This window comes from Microtus pennsylvanicus, chromosome 7 (genome assembly GCF_037038515.1).
Source record: "Microtus pennsylvanicus isolate mMicPen1 chromosome 7, mMicPen1.hap1, whole genome shotgun sequence".
Lineage (NCBI taxonomy): Eukaryota > Metazoa > Chordata > Mammalia > Rodentia > Cricetidae > Microtus > Microtus pennsylvanicus.
Genome location: NC_134585.1, coordinates 81,696,784 through 81,711,752, shown reverse-complemented (window position 1 = coordinate 81,711,752; position 14,969 = coordinate 81,696,784). Strand labels below are relative to the sequence as shown.

The following is a 14,969-nucleotide window of genomic DNA, read 5'->3' as shown; positions in this document are numbered from 1 at the left end:
TCCCGTCCCTCCACAGACCCCCGCCCCCTACGCATGCCGCCTCTGCATCATACTCCGCCCCCGCGCTCAGCCCCGCCCCTCACGCACGACCCGCCCCTTCCCGAGATCCGCTAGACTTGTTGCTTGACGCTCTGCTCAGGAACCCCAACCTGCGAACATGGCGAACCAGGTATTGAAAGGCGCGATGGGCCGGAGCAGAGGAAGGGAACGCTGGGGGGGGTGCGCTGCCGCCAGCCCGGGAAGGCTAGCGCAGCAGCAGCGAGGGCGGGAAGGCTTTGTTTCGGTCCTGCGCTTGGGGAGCAACTTTGCTTTTTGCTCTGCTCGGCCCGAAGCCGGTTGGGAAAAGGCCCGCGGCCTTCACGCAGGCTCACGCTTGCAGGATGGCAGAGCTGGAGCACTGACGGTGCTCAAAACTACGAAGCAAAGTCAGACTGTTCCTTGGGCCTTCGCTTTCCGTGTGCAGCACCGTGTACCTGTTTCTTTAAATCACATCTTACTGACTTTCAAGTCCATCTCCAATAAACCCAGTGACTTGCAACCTTTATTCTGTCAACGTATTTCATAAGCATCAAGTAACCTAACAAAATCCAACCTTTTCATTAGGCTTGTGTCTGGGGTAAGGAAAGGCAGTACTGAGTGGAATCACTTTGGTAGCTCATTACTTTAGATGCACGATAAAAAAAAATTGCGTATGGAATTTTAAACTTTCCAGGAGCCATATTAAAAAAGAACACCAAATAGTTACAACACTGTTTCAACATGTTATCAGTATTTTTAAATTGAGGTATTTTTTACTCTTCTAAGCTTTCAAAATTTACATTTGTAGCCGATCTCAGTTTACACTAACCTTTTCTAGTGTTCAATAGCCACACATGGCAAATGGCTAATGTGTTAGCTAGCACAGTTCCAATAGATGATTGTGATATTTTTACATATCCCTCATTTAGATATTTCTTAGGATCCTTTCCACTGGGCAGTTTTGCACTAAAGTGGTGTTTTATAAGCTGTCCAAAGGAAAATATTATTAGGATACATGATAATAAACTTTTGGTTCCTTGAGTTACTAGCCTAGCCTACTGATAGGACCTGGGTGGGATTTTGTTGTTGTTGTTGTTGTTAGCTTGGCTTGTCTTTTGTTGTGTTGGGGATCCAGGGCCTTGTGCATTCTAGGTAAGTGCTCTACCATTGAGCTGTATCCCTAGCTTGGCTCCTATATCCTGTATTCTTTATTTTGTCCTCCTGTTTTTGTTTGTTTGTGTAAATAAAGCCAGAACTTTCTGTATGTGGGCCTTAAATTCACGGAGATCCTCCTGCCTCTGCCTCCCAAGTGCTGAGATTAAAGTATGCACTTCCACACCCAACAGGACCTGTATCTTATCTGTTCTCAATTAAATCCTTGTGTGTGTGTGTGTGTGGTGGTTTTTCCAGGGAAGGTTTGAGATGGGATCTTTCTGTGTAGCCCTGCCTGTCCTGCAACTTGAAATGTAGAGCAGACTGGCCTCTAACTCTTAGAGATCCAGCCTCTTAGGTGCTGGACTAAAGGTTTGCATCACTATCCCTGGCCCTTTAATTATATATTTTTAAGTATATTACTTATGTGAAACCATTTCACACAGAGGTATATGTTTTCTTTGAACATGTTCCCTTCATTTCATTTTGTGTGTGACTGAGTGTGTAGTGTGTGTTTAAGCATGTTCACATGTGGGTACGGGAAGGGCTGAGGCTGACATCAGGAGTCTTCTTCTGTCACTCTCCACCATATGTGCTGAATTGGGGTCTTTCTCTTGAACCCCGAGCTCGCCAGCCAGCTTGCTCTGAGGATCCCCTGGCTGCCATCTGAGTGCTGGAATTACAGACAGGCCACCGCATCCATGTATGCTGTGGAGCTGAGCTCTGGTCCTCATGCCTGCACAGCAGGGCCTTTACCCACGGAGCCATCTCCCCGGCCCTGGTACACTCTAGCGTTAGCAGTCATTAGTATCTGAGTTGCCTGTCGAGGAATCATTAATTTAGAGGGATAAACTGTTTACCACCTTTTCCCCCACTTCAGGTGATCAGATGCAAGGCTGCAGTCGCCTGGGAGGCTGGAAAGCCTCTCTCCATAGAGGAAGTCGAAGTAGCACCTCCCAAGGCTCACGAAGTTCGAATTAAGGTAATATTACAGCAAGGCTCTGTGGGAAGAAACATGCAGTTAGTCTCTGGATAGAGGAGTAGGCCTGAGGGCTGCAGAGTATAAACCTAAAGGGTGGTGTCCAGGAGGAGGCATCATCGGAAGCCTTCCAGCCATGGAATCACACAGCCCTCTCACCTGTCCTCCCTAGAAGCAGCCCTCTGGGGCTGAGAAGCCAAGCCTCTGGATTAGTGGACTACAGCGATATAACTTTTTATGGTTTGGGTTTAAGGCAGCTTTATATGATCCTCTCCTCCCTGCTAATCCCATAACTCACAGTGTGGTGCATTAAGTCAAAGAATAGACTCGATCTTCAGGTTTGCTTCCAGAAAACTGGGGAAAGGTTCTTGATTGATTAGAGCAATAAACAAAGTTCTCTTGCCTAGAGAGCATTAAAATGCCCCTGGTGGACAAGGCCAGGGTCCAGTGGATTCATTAGTCCCCTGCTCCTTACCTTTCACTGTGGCTAAGAAAAGAAGTTACCCCTGGAGAGAGGCAGAAGACAGCATTCCCCAGAGACCTTTGACTTCTTGACATAAAACTTCGTTTTACCCTCTGCTCTGTGCTGGTTTTGGGTAAAAAGTGAATGCTTTAAAGTCAAAACCATTACATGTGTTCTGTTCCATAACATTCTGGAAAAATGTTTCTTTTCAAGGAAAAGAGCCACGGGTCTCTTGCTTTGCCCCCAGACACACCATGCACTGCCTATGCCCCAAGGTTCACAGAAAGATCTGATTGAGAAGCACAAAGCCTAACGCTTTTCAAGGTCCTTTTCAGTCAAGTCTAAGACTCTGAAATCTCATACTTTGTGTATTTCTGTTCGTGTTCAAAAGTTAAGCTGGTGGGTGCTTTGCCAGTAAAGAAAGCAGTTTGTCCTAGATAAATGAAGATGAATAGTGTGGACACGGTGAACTTTCGTCCCCCAGGAAGCTGGTGACGTACAGAAAAGGATGGGGTACAGAGTACAGAAGCAGAAAAACATAAATACGAACAAGATTTTTCCTTTAATTGATTTTTTTTAATGTATATGTTGATGTACCTCTGTGAATTTCTGTGTGCCAAGCGCATGCAGGAACCTGAGGAGACCAGAGGGCGTTGGAGCCCAGGGGAGCTGCAGGTAGTTGTGAGCCGCCTAATGTGGGTGCTGAACCCACAAACCGGATCATCTGCAAGAGTAGTGGCATGCACTCTTAGTCACTGAGCCATCTTTTCACCGCGCCCCCTACCTTGTTTGAGTAGAAACTGTATGTTGGCCAAAAGACTCCATTCCACTAAAAGCTCTGAGTTTGGCGGAGACCAGACAGCCAGGCACCTCTCAGAAATAATGTCTTCTTAGGCATTACATTCCAAGTTAGGAAGCCGGCAGTGGGATGGCCTCCGCTGTTCGGATTCTCTTTATCACGGAAGGCACAGTGCTGGTGAAGCCACCAGCTTTACCTCTGCTTGCTCATATCAAAAGGGAAAATGGCTCTGTCGCACCTTCCTGGATATTAACGCACCACCATGCTCATTAGTACCAAGAAGTCTGCCAGGTCTAAGAATTGTAAACGTGCTAATTTTAGAGAAGTACAGTTATAAAGGAAATGTAGCTAGAAATTTACAAAATGTGCTGTCTGCAGCTGCATGTGCACACTTAGATGCTGTTTCTCTTGACGTCCTGGTAGATTATCGCCACCGCCATTTGCCACACCGATGCCTATACCCTGAGTGGAGCTGATCCTGAGGGGTGTTTCCCAGTGATCTTGGGACATGAAGGCGCTGGGATTGTGGAAAGCGTTGGTGAAGGGGTCACTAAGGTGAAGGCAGGTAAGGAAGGCGTCTGATCCACTCATCTTGATTTTGGCTTGTTTCTGGGAGTGTTACTGATTAACCGTATCTATTTCTGAGCAGGCATCACCTACGGAAGTTGTCAGTTAATTTCAATTATCTTGGAAGCACAAGTATTTGGATTCATTTTTTTTCCTCTTTGATTTTTCAGACTGCTTTTCATTTGAAACAACTGTCTTAAGTACATTACCAAAAGCAATTTTGGCAAGTTAAGCAAGAATTTATAGGGATGTGTCAATGAATTGGTCGTTTTGAAACATATCGACCTCTTGAACCTCCAACTATTGAGAGTTTTGTTTAGATCTTTGAAACTTACCTTTCTGTGCGTGGCTGGTTAGATGACTTTTCTAGCCTTGAGGCCATTTCTTTGCAGGCTTGCGTCAGCTGACGGAATCAGGAAAACTGCTGTGTTCACCTAGAGCCAGCCACACAGTCAGGATAATAATGTCACATTTGCTTCCTAGGTGACACTGTCATCCCGCTTTACATCCCACAGTGTGGAGAATGCAAATTTTGTCTGAATCCTAAAACAAACCTTTGCCAGAAGATAAGGTTAGTATCTTTTTAAAAATATATATAGCTCTTTCAAAAAAAGCTAATGTGTGTGCGTGTACTGTGTGTCTGCCTGTTGCACATGCAGGGGTCGCAGCAGGACATCAGAGAGCTCACACCCCACCTTCATCTTCCTCCCTGTTCAATGACAAGCTTTTCTTGGGGAGATATAACACATACATGTCTACTTAACCCACATAGGGAGCCCACAACAGACCAAACTACAGATACCACCGAAGCCCAGCTTGGTGAGCCATGCGTTTTATTGGGGTTTTTTACAAGGATGTAGGTGAGGGGTCACTTACAGGAGCAGAAATACTCAGATAGCTGCATTCCCAAAGCCCCTCCCAGCACAGGTGACAGCTCACAAAGGCTGGGAACCTGGAGCACACTGCACAGCCTACAGGTTAGAGGCTGTCCTTTCCAAGGGCCCCAGTTGGTCTGTACCTCTTCCAGGCAGCTGCTATGGTCTGAGAGTCTTTGCAGCTTGGCTCTCTTGTCTGAAGAGGACCCTTGCTCTGGCAAGAAGGGGCATAGTGAATCTGGTTAGTTTCAAGGACTTCCTGAAGCTATTTTGACTTGTTTACCTTCCTACTTAAGGAGCTTCCTTGTAGAATGAAATGTTTCAGTTTAAGAGGAAACTGTTAGTACAGCTTCCCTACCCCTTTCCTTTGAGACAGGGTCTCTTATACTGAAGCTCTCCAGTTCAGCTGTGCTGGCTGGCCACAGCTCCTGGGTCTGCCTGACTCCTCCCCAAATCCACCCACCCCACCCACCTCCGCACTAGGGTTACAGCACACGGGTCAGGCCTGGTCTTTCACATGGATTCTGCACTTTGAACTCGGATCTGCGTGCTGGCACAGTAAGTGCTTTAACTGCTGGACCATCTCCCCGTCCCTCTATTAACACAGTCTTACAATAAGAGATCTTAATGGCAGTAAGGATGGTGCTCCAGAGATGGCCCAGTGGTCAAAGCACTTGTACTAGCTGCTCTTCTAAAGGACCCAGGTTTGATTCCTGACACCTACATGGTGGCTCACAACCGTCTAACCCCAGTTCCAAGGAACTGATGCCCTCTTCTGACCTTGGGGCACTAGTCACACACATGGTGTATGTACATACCTACATACACTCATGCAAACACACATACGCAAAACACCCATACACACAAAAAAATAATAAATCACAGCAAGTATTTGTGTAGGGACTTATTCAGTGCCTGTTGCTCAACACTCAGGAAATGGAGACAGGAGGTCACAAGAGTCACAGCCCAGACTACAGATGTATGAAGCCTCCTTTCAAAGAGCCACAAAAGGATGGTAGGGATGGGTGGGTCAGAGTTTTCTGAATACAGTCTCTTTCTGTAAAAGGCAGGTAAGTTTGCAAGCAAAGACATGTATTTTTAAAGTGAAATGAAGCCCTTTTTATGAGCTGCTTTATGGCCCATTGAATCAGGGTAATTAAAGCTACCTCAGGAGGGTTGTGTGAAGCCCAAAGGAGATAGATAACAAACTCCTTGACACAGAAAGAGTAGTTCTGTTGTGAGGTGGGGCACACCACTTGAGGACCCTTTGAGACTGGTTAGATCTTCTTTTCTTTGTTGCCTCTTTTGTTTTTTCCAGACAGGGTTTCTCTGTGTAGCCCTGACTGTCCTGGAACTCACTCTGTAGACCAGGCTAGCCTTAAACTCATAGAGATCCACCTGCCTCTGCATGATTAAACGCATGTGCCACCATGCCTGGCATTTGTTGCCTTTTTTATTAGGATAGAACAAACATTAATACAGTAGTCATGGTACACAAATTGTGCAGCCCAGTGAGTGTTTACATGCGTACATACGGCCTGGGTAAACCCTTCTCCCAGCACAGGAAGTGATCCCTACCAGCACCATCTGTGCTCCTTATGTCCTTAGACCAATACCTGACTCCTGCAGAGGTCACACTGTCCTGGCAGCTTTCCTGTAGACCTTGGTGTAGTTGAATCACGAGGCATGTGCTGTCGGGTTTCCTGTTTGTGTCTCTGCATGGTGTCCAAGTTCCTACGTGCCTGTCTGCTTTTGTGTTATTCTGGTGTGTTCCACTCCAGATAGCAGTGCGTGTTCGCTTGCCTGCTATTGGTGGACACTAGGTCATACCAGGGAGGGCTGTTGAAATTAGTGCTACATTCTTACCTGTTTTGTGTTAGGAGGAGTCCTTGCGGTTTGCCTGGCTAAGATGTGAGAAGTACACACACAACTTTCCAATGTGAATGGAAGAGTTTATATGCCTACAACAATGTATAGAAGGCCTCTTTTCTAATTCCTGTATTTGTTCATGTATATATTTCAAAATATTTATCTTAGTATCAGGTTATTGTGTTTATTAGAAATGATAAATGTTGGGGCTGAGACAATGGCTCAGTTGGGAAAATTCAGATTCCCTGAAACCACATCAAAGCCAGTTGCAGTATTGTGCAAACCACATCAAAGCAGTTGCGCAATTGTGTAATCCCAGCATGCTCTTAGGGAGATGTAGTAGGAGGGCCGCTTGTTTGTTTCCTGCTGCTCAGCCCTGAAATGATCACACAGAAACTGTATTAATTAAATCAGTTCTTGGCCCATTAGCTCTAGCTTCTTATTGGCTAATTCTTAACATCTTAATTTAACCCATTTCTATTAATCTGTGTATCGCCACATGGCTGTGGCTTACAGGGTAAAGTTCCAGCATCTGTCGCCGGTGGGGCTACATGGCTTCTCTCTGATTCCGCCTTCTTTCTCCCAGCATTCAGTATAGTATTCCCCACCTAACTCTGTTTGGTTTCTTTATTCATTAACCAATAAAAGCAACACATGTACAGAAGGACCTCCTACACAGGGAGATAAAAGGAGACATGATAATCATTAGATCAACTCGCCCATCTAACACAGTAGCTAAGAGACCCTGTCTCAAAGAGGGTGGAAAGACTAAGAGCAACCTCAGGGTTGTCCTCCTCTGACCTACACACACACTGATCCCTCACACCATTGGTCACAGTGTTAATGCTTTTCTTGCCATACGTTCAGATTTTTTGTTTGTAGCAATAATCTACAAGGAAGTGAGGCACCAGAAGCCATGCTTCATCCAGTGGCTAAGCAAGTGCTAGTTCCTGTCTCCTGTAAGATAACGGAGTTTGGGAGTTGTTTGGGGGGTCATTTTGCTTGTTTGATTTTCCCCTTAGTGGTGATCAATCACAGTCAAAGAGAAAGGCCAGATGTGGCAGGTGGATCTCTGAATTTGTGAACAACCTGGTCTACAGAGCGTCTTCAAGGTTAACCAGGGTTAGATAGAGAAGTCTTGTCCCAAAAAAAGGTGGGGTAGAACTCAGATCCTTGAGAAATGTTACCCTGTTGAAGCCCCATGGAGAGGCCTCTGTTTTTCACTAGATGAGTTGGATAATTGTTTTGGAGTGTCTTGTATAAATTCTTATGAAGCTTTATTTGCTTCTGAGTGTTTATGAAATTTAAAAATAACGTCACAGAAGTTGAACCTGTTAAAATCACTTCAGTTCCGGTAGTGCAACTTAACTGAGATAGGACATAGGTGGACACGGTGCTCACGGATGCAGATCCCACAGGACCCCGAAGCTGAGGACCATCATGGTCTTTGTAGGTTTATCTAGTTGGAATGCATCAGAATGGTGATTCTCAACCTCTGGGTCACTACCGCCTTGGGGAGTCAAATGACCCTTTTTCATGGTAGTTACACATCAGATATCCTGAATATCAGATATTTATATTACAATTCATAACAGTAGCAAAATTACAATTATGAAGTAGCAGCAAAGTAATTTTATGGTTGGGGGTCACCACAACATTAAAGGGTCACACACAGCATTTAGGAAGGTTAACAATCACTGCATTAAAAGTTAGGGCTTTTTGCCCTAGTATACCTTTCTGAGTATTTGTTGGTCATTATTTTTGAAACTGAATTTTTTTATATAGAGTTAAGGAAATGAGTCAACCCTTCTCTTTTCATTTTTCTTTTCCTTCTCTCTAGAGTCACTCAGGGGAAAGGATTAATGCCTGATGGCACTAGCAGATTTACCTGCAAAGGAAAGTCTATTTTTCATTTCATGGGAACCAGCACATTTTCTGAATACACAGTTGTGGCTGACATCTCTGTCGCTAAAATTGACCCTTCAGCACCTTTGGATAAAGTCTGCCTTCTCGGGTGTGGCATTTCAACCGGCTATGGTGCTGCTGTGAACACTGCCAAGGTAAGAGACTGGACTGGGCTTCGGCTTCTGCCTTAATTCAGAGAGACATTGCTGAAACAGCGGCTGTCCTGTGAGGCCGTGACTCTTGGCATGCTGCTTACAGACTGTCTTTTGATGTAGGTGGAGCCTGGTTCTACCTGTGCCGTCTTTGGCCTGGGAGGAGTTGGATTGGCAGTGATCATGGGCTGTAAAGTGGCTGGCGCATCCCGGATCATTGGTATCGACATCAATAAAGATAAATTCGCAAAGGCCAAAGAATTTGGAGCCTCTGAATGTATTAACCCCCAGGATTTCAGTAAACCCATCCAGGAAGTACTCATTGAGATGACAGACGGGGGAGCAGACTACTCTTTTGAGTGCATCGGCAACGTGAAGGTCATGGTAAGTATGCCTCCTTCTTTTGTGCTTACAATACTTTTTTAAAATGCAATTTCCTGAAGATCAGAGATTGTTTTGTTTTGGAAGAAACAGCTTTGATAGGAATTAATTCTAAAGAAAGCAAAGGATGGTAATAGCTTCTTGAACTACTTGGAACTATTTGAGTGGGAAATGATAGAAGTTCGGAAAGGGGAAAGATGAACAAAAAAATAATATTTCTTTGCCTTTTGAGTGTATGTTAACTGCTTATCTCATGAAATGAGAGGCTAAATAGTATGGAGAGCATGAGCTTTGGAATTGGATGTGCACACACATCCTGACATGGTGACCTGAGCAGAGAATGCAGATTCTCAGACACGGGTAACTGAGCAGAGGATGCAGATTCTCAGACACAGGTGACTGAGCAGGGGATGCAGATTCTCAGACACAGGTGACTGAGCAGGGGATGCAGATTCTCAGACACAGGTGACCTGAGCAGAGGATGCAGATTCTCAGACACAGGTGACCTGAGCAGAGGATGCAGATTCTCAGACACAGGTGACCTGAGCAGGGGATGCAGATTCTCAGACACAGGTGACCTGAGCAGAGGATGCAGATTCTCAGACACAGGTGACTGAGCAGAGGATGCAGATTCTCAGACACAGATGACCTGAGCAGAGGATGCAGATTCTCAGACACAGGTGACTGAGCAGAGGATGCAGATTCTCAGACACAGGTGACCTGAGGAGAGGATGCAGATTCTCAGACACAGGTGACCTGAGGAGAGGATGCAGATTCTCAGACACAGGTGACTGAGCAGAGGATGCAGATTCTCACAGACACAGGTGACTGAGCAGAGGATGCAGATTCTCACAGACACGGGTAACATTAAATAGTAAATTTCTTACAGTTACTTTTGACACCTTCTTGCACTATTTTTTTTTTAGATTTATGTGTATGAATGTTTGCCTGTGAGTATGTATGCATACGACATGTATGCTTGGTGATCACAAAGTCAGAAGAGAGCATTGGATCCTCAAGAAGTGGAGTAGTGGATGGTTGTGGGTGCTGGGATCTGAAACCTGGTCCTCTGTAAGAGCAGAACGTGCTCTTAACCACTGAGCTATTTCTCCAGCCCTAAAATCTTTTTGAGTTCTGATTTACTTTTATTTTTAAACTGATACCTAAAAGCATAAAGCTTGCACGTTGATGGATCACCAGGCAGTGATCAATCCTTTATGTACTGTTTACGTCTGCCTAAATGGGGGAAACTATTAAACTGTCTAGCTTTGTTAAGTATGAATAGCAGCTGGCAGACACTCGGGCTGTGCTGCAGCAAACATGGAGCTGCACCATTCTTGTTTGTGCCAGAGGCCCCCAGTTCTCCCTGATCTGTCTCATCATTCTCTCCCATCCTCTCAGGAAGTGAGTTTATGAGGAGGAAGTCACTCTTAGGAAGCTGAGCTTTAACTTGATGAGGTCTTTGCATGTGTCTTGGCATGGCTCCATTAGTTAACCATCTGTGTCTCCTCAGTGACCTGGACGAATGACTGTGGCTTGGTGGTGAAGAGTGGGTATTGGCTTTTGGAAGCTGTATTGGTGGCGCACATTCTAGGTCTTCTCATCAAGTCAAAACAAAAAATAACATGGTCCTTCCAATCTAAAAGCTCCCGTGGCTCCAATCTAGTCCTTGGTCTACTTCACCAGTGTTATCTTCTAGCCATATTTCATATTCGAGATGAACTTCTAGAATCTCTCCTGGAGCCTTCTTTCTTCCCTTGCAACACTAGTGTGTCCCTTGTGACTCTGGCACTTCATGTACACAGACTGAGTTTGCTGAGCCTGTCCCTGTCCTAGCTATGAATCCTTTATCCCAGGGCCTGGGCACTTGAGGCCACACTCCGAGCAGCTCCTTTCTTACCTCCTTGGACTTCACATTGTCACAGATGCTTGCAGAGCCGTGCTTTTTTTGGACCTTCTCCAAAATTACTGAGAGCTGATGGCACATTTCCATCTCTCCTTTCTGTCTTTCCCCTCCTCCAGAAACCCTGCGGCTTGGGGGCGGGGGGGGGGGGAGGGGGGATGGCTGCTGAGTCTGGAAATTCTCTCTTAAAGGAGCTATGGCACGCCACCAGCAGTGCTAAACTTTATATTTCTGTCTAGAATTCGTTTTACATGGAGTCAGTTTACCACGTTGGGTACCAATCTGTTGTAAGAGCACAGGCCTTTTGTTCGTCCTGGCCGCCTGGCTAGCTTACCTGTTCTTCTTCTGCTGGAATCCAAATTCTAGAAGCTTGAGATATCTGTTTAAGCCTTTCTCCCTCGTTTGGGTTCTCTACTGGCCTTTTTAGTTCTTCCTAGGTGGCACTGGGTTTGATCAAACCCCCCACCACCACCCCAAGAAAAAACAATCACAGTAAGTGGTTACCTTGTTTTCTACAGCTAATGAGCAAGCTAAGGCCAGAGGGGTGTACAGCTCAGACAGCTCCTCCTCCTCCTGTCCTTTGTAACCTTTCTGACTACTGTCATTCTTACTGGAGTGAGGTGCTGTGTTGTGGTTTTGAGTCTCAGTAGTAACCAGTGATGCTGAACATCTTTTCTCGTATCTGCCATCTTTGTCTGCTTTGGAGAAATGTCTTTTCTTATCCCTTGAGACCAGGTTGTTTGGCTTTTTGTTGTTGGGTTTTTAGGGGGTTCTTGTAATTTTACAAATGATCTGTGATCTGCATCTACACTCTGTTGTTCTCTGCTGTGCAGAAGTCTCTTTTATTTGTTCCGCTCAATCTGTTTATCTTTGCTTTCACTTCCTATGTTGTTGATCTTACCCAAAAAAATGTTCCCTGTCCCAATGTCTAAGTATTTCCCTTATGTTTTCCTGTAGTAGTTTGAAAGTCTCAGGTCTTTTTATAGTTGGGTTTTATAACTCATGCGAGAGAAGCAGTCTAGATTCATTTTTTTTCTAGGTGGATATAGGATAGAAATTTTAAAAAGAAAGTAGTAGCTATCAATTTATTCAATTTTCTTATAGTTAGGTTAATTTTTAAAGGTACTTGTTAAAATATAATTGCTCAGTAAAATTAAAATTACTAAACATTAAGTTTGAGAACTTGTTGCCATTTTGTAAAATGTGTCACCCGTTCCCCCACTAGAGGTTTCTGGGGAAAAGGGCAGTGTTGGTGCAGCTTATGGACACCTGGGATTGTGTCTTTGTTCTTGCAGAGAGCAGCCCTCGAGGGGGTGCACAAAGGCTGGGGAGTCAGTGTGGTGGTTGGCGTAGCTGCTTCAGGTGAAGAAATCGCCACTCGCCCATTCCAGCTGGTGACAGGACGCACGTGGAAAGGCACTGCCTTTGGAGGTAACGCAGTGGACAAGTAGATTTTCTCTCCTGTTTCCATTGGCATAATTTAAATCTCAGTCTCATTTCGTGTGTTAACACAAATCATCTGGTTGTAGTTCTTTCTTGATTGTTTCACGGGAGACCTGAAGAGACTTTCAGAGTCAGTATGGGCCGCTGGTGCTGGGGAGGCATCGGCTTCTTAAGTAAGGAGAGCCATACAATACAGGACTTCAAAGAGCAAGAGCCAGGTGTAGGGGTACAGCCTTTAATTCCAACACCCAGGAGGCAGGGGCAGGTGGAAGGCCAGCATGGTGTACACAGTGAGTTGCAAGACAGCCAGAGATACACAGTGAGACCCAGTCTTTAAAAAAAAAAGAAGAAGAAGAACAAGAAAGAAACGAGAGAGAGAACAAGAATTAATGAGAAAGAGGTTGAAGGCAGGCTGGGTAAACTGCCCAGGGTTTCTTGTGTGAATTTAGGTGTCATTTTAATACTTAGAGAATGCAACCTCACTTAATATAGTCAGACTTCTTTCTGAATAATGCTAGTTTTAGTAGTGCCCAATACATGATCCTAAACTAAAGTAATGACAAAAGTTTTTAGCAAAATTAAAAGCTATCAAACTGATGATCATTTTCCCCTGGTTAGTCGTAGGAGTGATTTAGTCATTTGGCATTATCTAACTATGGGTAGAAGGTTGGGTAAAGTCTTTTGTGGTGCTCAGCTGGGGAGAAATATCAAAACATGTCTCACAGCCCAACTATTGTGAATGAATGACTTCCATGCTTCTTACAGGCTTTCAAAAAAAACTCAATGGACAATCCTATCCTACCATCCTTATTAGGGGAAAATATCCCAGGCATTTTGAATGCTGTTTAAGAGAATGTGTGTTGAGATCCCATACTATGTTTTATCTCAACTTTTTTGAAACCCAGAATAAAAGCCTTGAAAACTATGCTAAAATGAGGGCATGACCAAAATTTTCTTCTTTATGATTACATGTTTACCTTAGAAGGTGTCAGTTTGACTGATTCTAGTATCTGGAACTCTTTATTTAACTGGCATGTGCTCCTGGGGGCACCATATTCCAGGAGCTGATTTGAAAGGGCCTTTGAAGCCAGAGTAGCTAGGCAAGTACTCTCCAGCAGAACTATAAACTATTTGTTTTTGAGGCGGGATGACCTTCCTGCCTCGGCCTCCACTGTGGCTGGCTTTTCAGGCCTGTGTCATCCAGCCCAGTGTTTAGTAGCCCTAAAATAGGAAAAGAACAATTAACTCTGAGTGTTTACTTTTTCACAGCTAAGGATGTGTCTGACTCTTCCTCTGTTCCACAGCAGTTCTAAAAAGGTTTCCTTCATCTTGAATCCACATAACCTCTGAACTGTCTGGGCGTCACCCAGGAAAGGAACGTGATTAAATACATTGCAGAAACTTGTTGCATAAACTTATCCTTAAGAATGTGGTTTCTTTTAGGATGGAAGAGTGTAGAGAGTGTCCCAAAGCTGGTGTCTGAATATATGTCAAAAAAGATAAAAGTTGACGAATTTGTAACTGACACTCTAACCTTCGACCAAATCAACCAAGGCTTCGACCTGATGCACTCAGGGAAAAGGTGAGCTTTCAGTTCAACTAACAGTGAAAGTGGGAGGGACGAGCAGAGCAAATAGAATGTCAGTGGTTCCTTCATGGCTCAGAGGGAGCAGGTGCCTGCTGTCAAGACCAGTGTCTGAGTTCAGTCCCCATGACCCACGTGATAGAAGAGAACTGATCTCCACACACATGCCAGGGTGCACACATATACATACACTTAGAATAAATAAATTAATGTGATTATAAATAAATGTGATTTCTTTTTTAGTTCATCTTTCAAATTTGATTATTCTTTCTCTGTCTCACAGCATTCGAACCGTTCTAAAGATGTAAGTTCAGAAGAGAACACTGTCCTTCCTGTACTTTTTCCTGTGTTCGGAAGAGAATAGACTGACAGATCTGCTTCAGAAACTACTAGGAGTGCATGTAATCATGTCTATAATCAAGGACAAGGCAAATAATCAATCACAAGTCAGTTTTCTGAATTCTCCACATAAATAATTGCTGCTCAAGAAATATTTTAACATAATAAAAATACTTTCTGCATTCATGAGTAAATTGAACATTTTGTCATCTCTCTTTAGGCTGCCCAGTATGCAGTCTAGAAACAGTGCTAACCCAAAAGAAAGGCTAATTTTTAATTCATCCACATAGGTTTAGTTAACAAACCAAGACTAGAATATCCTTTGTCTGGAAATACCGATTAGAAACATACACTACCAAGCAGTCAGTAAACTTGTTAGTTTAGGCAGCTGGTTGGGTGATACATCCTTGAACTGTGTACTGTGTTGACAACAACCAAGTGGCCAGGTGAAGTCAGCTGCTTTTGGTAGAATTATGAGAACAGAACAGTGCAGTGTGCTCTGTCAGCTGGACACTGACAGCTGCACAGGTGGTAAATAC

At 44.4% G+C, this 14,969-nt stretch overlaps 1 protein-coding gene across 1 annotated transcript; it reads left to right on the top strand.

The window, feature by feature from the left end:
- The first annotated feature begins 55 nt into the window (after nucleotides 1–55).
- Nucleotides 56–14,612, top strand: LOC142854860 (alcohol dehydrogenase class-3). The gene is made up of 9 exons (XM_075981242.1): nucleotides 56–169; nucleotides 2,051–2,152; nucleotides 3,835–3,976; nucleotides 4,462–4,549; nucleotides 8,563–8,782; nucleotides 8,903–9,163; nucleotides 12,359–12,494; nucleotides 13,950–14,088; nucleotides 14,375–14,612. Exons 1-9 carry the CDS (start codon nucleotides 158–160, stop codon nucleotides 14,397–14,399), a joined length of 1,125 nt encoding a protein of 374 aa, XP_075837357.1. The 5' UTR covers nucleotides 56–157; the 3' UTR covers nucleotides 14,400–14,612.
- Nucleotides 14,613–14,969: the final 357 nt, after the last annotated feature.